Here is an 8,426-nt window from a genome sequence, read left to right as displayed (position 1 = left end):
AACATTGTTAAGAGATGAAAACATAAATCTCATACATAAAAATAAACTCAAATTATATATATATATATATATAAAGTACTGCTTCATAGATAAAAATAAAAGCAAAACTGCAGGGCTGGCAACTTCAAACAATTCAAAAATAATCAAAAACTGCTTCAGAATTTTTCTTTCTTCTCAATTTATAGTATTGTCTCTGATTTTCGCTGTACACATGGAAAATTTATTCATAGTTAGCTTTGCCAGGGTTGTAATTGTAATCACATTTTTATTTTAAAAAGAGATACTCTCAGTTTTATTTTAGCTTCCCTTAATCTCCTCATTTTTGCTTAAGTATCATTTTACCACTTACAGATGTCAGGTTTGATAGCATTTTTTCTGATATCCTACAACCATCTGTCTTCTGTGGTTTTTACTGAGCAGTCATCTGTTAATTTTAAGGATGATGTTCCTGTACATAACAAGTTGCTTATGCCTTTCTTCTTTCACTATATTCTTTTCTTTGACTCTTGATTGACTATAATGTTTTTTTTTAATGTTTCTATTACAGACTGTATTCTGGTTGAAGATTTTTGCCCTTCTTCAATGGGTAGATTCAGATTTTTAATTAACTTAAACAGATTTTTGGCCATTTTACCTTTCCGATATTCTTTTTTTTTTTTTTTTTTAACCTATTCTTTTCTGTTACTTAAGAGATGCCCATGTTGCATATATTGATCTACCTCGTGGTGTTCTATTTACTTGTTAGATTTTTTTCACATAATTTGATTTTTAATTCTCAGACTGTTATTTCAGTTTCCACTTAATCATATCGTCTGAATGTTTACCTGCTCAAGTCTGATGTTAAACTTATGTATCGTAGATTTTATTTCAGTAATTGTGCTATTTATTTTAAATTTTATATATTTTCTTTTACAATTTTTGTCACTAATACTCTCATGTTGTTTTTCATCCTTTGTCTTTTTACTGTAAGCCTACTTAAAACTGTTGTTTTAAATTCTTTGCCGCTAAAACTTGGGACAGATTCAGTTTCTGTATTTAATTTACATTGGTCATAGGCTTCATATATATATATATTTTGTCGTTGTTGTTGTTGTTGTTGTTGTTTTCAGAAAACTGTAGTTGAAATATCATAGTGTGCTAACTCTAAATTGTAGATTTGCTTCATTTCTCCAAGGAGTTCCTTACTTATTAAATACGTACTTTACATTTTATTAGCATTTTCAATAAGAAAAATGTAAAAACTATCACTTTTAAAAACTGGATCTGTATTAACACTCTCTTTAACATTCAAGAGGATTGTTCATAATTCTGTCTTAGCCTTCAGTTTCTTGTCAGATTGGAGCTATGGAATTAATGCATACTATTTTGTTTCTTTGGCATGTTTCGTATCATAACATGTACATTGTTTTTAAAATTATTCAATATAATAAACTTTTAAAATATTCTAATCTTTCCAAGTATAGATCTTTTCAACTTTTTTTCCTATTTATTGTTTATATATTGTAAAAAATAACTATTCTTTTTGTTCTCAACAACTTATGAGACTAGAAAAAACACAGTAAGTTAAGATATCAGGGCTTCTGGACTGTTTTTGGAAGCAGGAATCAGGTCCTCATGTTGACAATAATAGACCACAATTTTAAAGCCTTTATCTGTCCCAGAGAGGTATTATGGTAAGCCACACACACAAACAAGCTAACTATGTTAGAATTGTCTGTCTTTATTGTCTACTTGGTTGATATAAACTCTTGATTTTTAGTGTCCAGAATGATTTGATTGATTGGACTTTCATTTTTCAATGGTTCAAAGCTGTTTGCCCTGTGGTTTGTTTTCATTTTTATCTATGAAGCATTTTTTTTTTATTTTTAAAATTGCATTTGTGTAAAAGACTTATGGTTTTGTCCATTTAAAATGTTGTTTAAAATTCTTAAATTGAAAATATTTTCAATTTGGAATACTACATAACAGTTTCCAGTTTTGGTGGTTATGTTATAAAGTTTCTTAGTTTGCTTTTTATTAATTGAGGTTACAAATTTTATATAAAATAATTAAAGCAAAATTTCTTATTATGAAATAGATGTTGGTTTAATGTAAAAAAAATACAATAAGTTGCTTACAAAGTGACTTCCAGCTAAATATCTAAAAAAAAATTATATTTGAAAAATAAATATCTAAATAAAATACCTTTTTAAATAAGAATGTCTAGATAAGTTAAAGCTAAAAGAAATTGTAGCTAACTCTTCTCTTGAAAAATGCTATTCCTATTAAAATGCAAAGTAAATTATTAATTAACACTCAGTCTGTACAGGTATAATCTGAGGCAGTAATATAAAATTAGAAGAATGGAGAAGTACAAGAGCACCATACTTTATATCATTCACTTTAAACTTTAGATTACTCAGGCAAATTAGTATTATTCAAAGTAAATTCTTTTAAGTTTATAGCAATAACTGAAGCCCTAAATATAAGTACATACAACATTTCAAATACAAATTTTGAAAAAAAAAATTATAACATTTTAACTATGATACATCTGGTATACATTCACAGATTGTCCAGGTTTGTTGCATAATAATACACATACCATGGTGGTTGTTTGCTGCATCCATCGTCCCATCATCTGCATTAGGTAATATTTCTAGTGCTATCCTTTCCCAATCTCCCAATCCTTTCTATTCCTTTGATAGTCCCCCAAACCGGCTGGCCCTGGTATGTGATGATTCCCTCCCTGTGTCCATGTGTTCTCATTGTTCAACACCCAACTATGAGTGAGCATATGCAGTGTTGTGTCTGTTTGCTGAGAATCATAATCATGGTTTCCAGTTCCATCCATATCCCTGCAAAGGACATGAACTCAACATTTTTGATGGTTGCATAGTATTCCATGGTGTGTATGTGTAACATTTTCTTTATCCAATCTATCACTGATGGGCATTTGGGTTGGTTCCAGGTTTCTGCTATTGTAAACACTGTTACTATGAACACATGTGTGCATGTGTCTTTATAAGAAAATGATTTATGAACTTTTGGGTATATACCCAGTAATGGTATTGTTAGGTCAAATTGTATTTCTATTTCTGAATCCTTGAGAAATTGCAAGATTTTATTTCACAATGATTGAACTAATTTACACTCCCACCAACAGTATAAAAGCATTTCTATGTCTCCACATCTTCTCTAGCACCTCTTGTCGCTTGATTTTTTAATTATCATCATTCTAACTGGGTGAGGTGCTATCTCGCTGTGGTTTTGATTTGCATTTCTCTAGTGACCAGTAATGATGAGATTTTTTACATGTTCATTGACTGCATACATGCTTTTTTTTTTTTTGAAAAGTGTCTGATCATATTCTTTGTCCATTTTTTGTTATGAGGCTGTTTTATTCTTGTAAATTTTTTAAAGATCTCCATAGACTCTGGATATGTTTTTTGTCAGATGGGTAGATTGCAAAACTCTTTTCACATTCTGTTGTTTGCCAGTTCATTCTATTGATATTTTCTTTTTCTGTGAAGAAGTTCTTAGGTTTAATTAGATCTTATCTGTCTACTTTGGCTTTTTGTTGCCATTGCTTTTTGTGTTTGATCATAAAATCCTTGCCCATGCCTGTGTACTGAATGGTATTGCCTAGGTTTCCTCCCAGAGTATTTATGGTTTTAGGCTTCATGCTTCATCTATAATCTATCCAGAGGTATTTTTCATATGTTGTGTAAAGAAGGGATCTCATTTTAGCTTTCTGGATATGGCTAATCAGTTTTTGAGACACCATTTGCTTATTTATCTTTTTTTCCTTTTTTTAATTGTATTTTAGGATTTGGGGTACATGTGAAGAACGTGCACCATTGTTGCATAGGTACACACATGGCAGTGTGATTTGCTGCCTTCCTCCCCTTCACCTATATCTGGCATTTCTCCCCATGCTATATCTCCCCACCTCCCCAGCCCCTGTTCCTCCCACCATTTTTCCCCTACAGACCCCAGTGTGCGTTGCTCCCCTCCCTGTGTCCATGTGTTCTCAGAGACACCTTTTGTTAAATATGGAATTCTTTTCTCATTGCTTGTTTTTGTCTGGTTTGTCAAAGATCAGATGGTTCTAGTTGCATGGCATTCTTTCTGAGGTATCTGTTCTGTTGCATATTTATAGATCTCTGGGTACCAGTACCATGTTGTGTTACATACATAATCCTTTTTTTTTTTAATCAACAAAAGAGAAATTGAGGATCAAATAAGGTAATAAAGATGGAAATCAAGAAAGTAAATAGTAGCATAATTACTTTTATACTTTATTACTTTTATACATTATTACTTTTTGTACTAATGTTATACTCGTAATAACCTTAAATGTGTTCTTGCTTAAAATGGCACAGACTGGTGTAAATGCATTATTAAATGAATGATTCATTTATATAGTTTCTATGCTAGACTTACTTCAGGTGGAAATACTCAGGGGCCAAAACATGTATTAAAATAATACAAGTTTCTGGAAAAGGCATGACAGTGGACTACAGAGTACTGTATGTGTCTCTCTTCAACTAAACAATAGATCCAGTGGCAAAATTAATCTAATGCAATTATTTTGGAATTCCAGAGGTTAACTCTCAGTTTACAGCACGAAAAACAAAATTTCCATAGTAATTGCAAATACTTTGGAAGCAGCTTGGAAGAAAACCAGAAATGATTCAGACTTAAAACTCTCAGGAGGATTTGTGCACTGAATGCTGCTCTTAATTACAGAGGTCCCAACAATTGCGAATAGTCATTGTTTCATACTTTTCCTCCTCCTGTTCAAGCAACTTTCAGAATATAATTTAAAGAGCCAGGACACATTTTTTTCTCTCTCTCTCTCTCTCTCTCTCTCTCTCTCTCTCTCTCTCTCTTTTCTCTCTTTTTTTCTTCTTAAGAAATTAGAAATTACTAGACAAAAAAAAAATTCAAAATTAAATACATATATATGAAAGTAAAAATAAATTATATGATAATGCCGTGTACACCATAATTGTGCATGCTCAAAAAAGACCCCAAAATAAATTTTGGTAGGACTGACTTCCAGTACAGAAAGAGCCTACACGATAAATAAACAAAAGCCTTTTCAACCACAAAGAAAAAGAAAAACTGATTTTTAAAGTAACAGCATTTTAAAATTTAAATGCACTTGTTCACCATTTATCAAATCATGAAACATAAAATGAAAAAAATAAAAAAAAAACTACAGCTCATTCTAAGAAAAAAATAATAATAATATCAAACTCAAGGTTTTCCTAGACAACTCAAATGGCAGGTTTACTAAAAAATGATTTTTATAATTAATGTTCATAGGAAGATAATAGAATAAATGAAAAAAGCACAGAAAAATAATGGTAAAATAATTATTAATAAAGGGTATGAAATTATTTTAATGACAAAATTATACAGATAAAAGTAAAGCAACTGAAATAAATATTCACTATAGAATAGTAAAACTAGGCTTGAATAGAGGAAAGAAAAAAATATCAGCAAACCTAAAGAACAATTAATTAAAATTATTATGTAAGAAAAAAAAAAAAAAAAAGAAGAAGAAAAGCAATGAAGAAATGTGAACACAGGCTAGAAGCATCTTGGAAACCATCTAAAGGCCATAGTTACACATTTTGGAGGTTCAAAGGAAGAGAGAAGAAATCAGGAAGTTTATTTAAAAAGCAGTGGTCAAAAATGACACAAATTTGAGGAAGTAAATAAACACCAAAGTGCTCAACAAAACTCAAGTGAGATAAACTCAAAGAAACACACTTAAACTTAATGATAATTTAGCCATCTAAAACAAAAACAGAGATTCTTGAAAGCAGCAAAAGAAATGAACATTTATGTAAAACAACTCTCAAAAATAATCAATATTTTTTTTTATCTGAAAACTCAGAGACCACAAAGCAGTAGACTATCACATTTCAAGTGATGTAAAAAAAAACTTTCAAACAGAAAACTTACGTGCAAAGAAATTGTTCATCAATAGTGAGGAAGAAATCATGACATTCCCAAATGAAATCTGGGGCCTTTTTTTAGTAGATGATCCTTTAAGAAATGCTTTATGGGGTTACTTTAGTGTAAAGTGAACCGACACTACATAGCAATATAAATAAATAAAAATTAAAATAAAGAGAAATAGATAAACAATTATAAAACAAAAAAATTAACAATGTGTAGCTCCACAAACTGTTCTACATATAATTTGAAACACTAATATAGTTAATAAAAGTTATCACTAAAATTTACATGTATTTTTGACATATAATAATTACAGTATAATTTTGAGAACTGAATAAGTAAAATAAAGGGGACCAACATATAGAGAAATATGTGTTTTCATGTTGTCGCAGGTAAGCTAGTATAACTTTAAAAATGTTACAACTTCAGAATGTTCAATACAATTGTCATGGCAACGACAAAAGAGAGTAACAGGCAGGTAGAAAGCTTTGAGCACTCTGTAAAAGTAGGATCTGTGGATTTAGCTAATCTTACCTGAAGCTACCTAGCAAGCTATCTTGGCATCATAAGACCAAGTCCAATCTGTCCCACCACAGAGTAAATGTAAGAGGGTAAGGCTCTCTGACTGCTTCTTCACACAACTTTGGCCACGAATTGGAAGAGACTCATCCATACCTAGCACCTGGTGAAGCACTGAAGGCAGAAAGATGTGGCTATGATGAGACCCAACTGAAAAAAGGTTGGCACAGCAACTGCCCAATTCTGTCTGTTTCTTCATGGCTTCCCAGGAGTTTGAGGTGGAAGCTATTGTTGACAAAAGACAAAACCAAAAAGGGAAGGCAGAGTATTTGGTTCGGTGGAAAGGTTATGACAAGCAGGATGACACTTGGGAACCAGAGCAGAACCTCACAAACTGTAGAGAATGTATTTGTGACTTTATCAGACAACAGACTGAAAAACAGACAAAATGGACATGGACCAGAACAAGTAGAATTTCTTCAAACAATGTAAGGAGACCAGCTTCCAGAACTTCCACATCCAGCTTTTCTAAGAACTCTCCTAAAATGCCATTGACTGGCAAACACCACAAATCCAAAAACAAGTTGTTTGCTGCCAGAGAGAACATTATAGAAAACACAGCTTCACTTCTCCCTGACTCCAAAAATTCGAAACAGAAAAATTCAAATATCAAGACACTTGCACCTCATAGCCCAGTTAACGACCAGGACACAGTGAGGTCTTTTCTGAAACCTGAGAAACTAGATTCTGTTGCACCAGTTCAGGAGGACAAGGTGGCGTTCAAGGTGGCAGCAGAGAAACCGATCAGAATTTCATCAGATTCTGACACACAAGAGGCTAGAATAGAAAACAGGACCCAGACACAACCACTTATGTCTCAGATGTCTGACTCAGTTACTGCTTCTATGGCCACAGAGTCAGATAACAAAGAAGGTATAGTGGTATTAATGGACCCTTCAGCAGTCAATGGAACAACAAACATGCATACATCTGTTTCAAGAGTGAAGGGTGGAAAAAGAGAGCTTATTGATGATAGAAAAGACCAGCCTTTTATCAAGAGGATGTATTTCACCATCAGGCTAAAAGAAAGTGCCAACAGATACAGAGACATTGTTGTCAAGAAAGACCATGGATTCACCCAGATATTGCTATCTACTATATCAACAGAGAAAAATGCACTCAATACAGAAGTCATTAAAGAAATCATAAATGCTCTTGAAAGGGCAGCTATGGATGACAGCAAGCTTGTGTTGTTCAGCGCAGCTGGCAGTGTCTTCTGCTGTGGTCTTGATTTTAGGTACATTGCGAAGCATTTACGGAATGACAGAAACAGAATGAGCACTGAAATTGTGGACACAATTAAAAACTTTGTGGACCATTTTATTCATTTTAAAAAACTTATTGTTGTATCAGTCAACGGTCCAGCCATTGGACTAGGTGCATCCATACTACCTCTTTGTGACTTGGTTTGGGCTAACGAAAAGGCTTGGTTTCAAACCCCATATACAACTTTTGGACAGAGTCCAGATGGCTGTGCTACTGTCACATTTCCAAGGCTCATGGGTGAAGCATCTGCCAATGAAATGTTGATTGGTGGGCGAAAGCTGACAGCACGGGAGGCATGTGCCAAAGGCCTGGTCTCTCAGGTGTTCTTGACTGCAACTTTCACCCAAGAGGTTATGATTCAAATTAAGAGGCTTGCTTCCTGTAACAGGCCAATGAGAGAGAGTGTGAAATGCTGAAAAAAATCTGGAGCTCAGCAGATGGGATAGAATCCATGTTAAAGTATGTTCAAACAAAAATTGATGAATTGTAATTACCAGTCTGTCTGCTTAGGACACAAGAACTGAACTTAGCAGAATATATAATTAGCTGAAGATGTCCTAATTCATTTTCATAGCCCCAAATAATTTCAATGATGGCTAAGGCTTGTAGAGAGAATTGAAAACATC

General features: G+C 32.9%; 1 protein-coding gene across 1 annotated transcript; it reads left to right on the top strand.

Annotated features, from left to right (window-relative positions):
• Positions 1-6,731: 6,731 nt before the first annotated feature.
• LOC141582984 (testis-specific chromodomain protein Y 1-like) lies at positions 6,732-8,216 on the top strand. The gene has a single exon (XM_074392426.1). The coding sequence runs from the start codon at positions 6,732-6,734 to the stop codon at positions 8,214-8,216; it is 1,485 nt and encodes a 494-aa protein (XP_074248527.1).
• Positions 8,217-8,426: the final 210 nt, after the last annotated feature.

This window comes from Saimiri boliviensis, chromosome Y, assembly GCF_048565385.1.
Source record: "Saimiri boliviensis isolate mSaiBol1 chromosome Y, mSaiBol1.pri, whole genome shotgun sequence".
Classification (NCBI taxonomy): Eukaryota; Metazoa; Chordata; class Mammalia; order Primates; family Cebidae; genus Saimiri; species Saimiri boliviensis.
Note: the sequence above shows the minus strand (reverse complement) of the source record. Positions and strands in the feature narration are given on the sequence as shown.

Excerpts from the sequence above, each read along its gene's own strand:
- LOC141582984 (XM_074392426.1), top strand. The coding sequence starts at position 6,732 with ATGGCTTCCCAGGAGTTTGAGGTGGAAGCTATTGTTGACAAAAGACAA.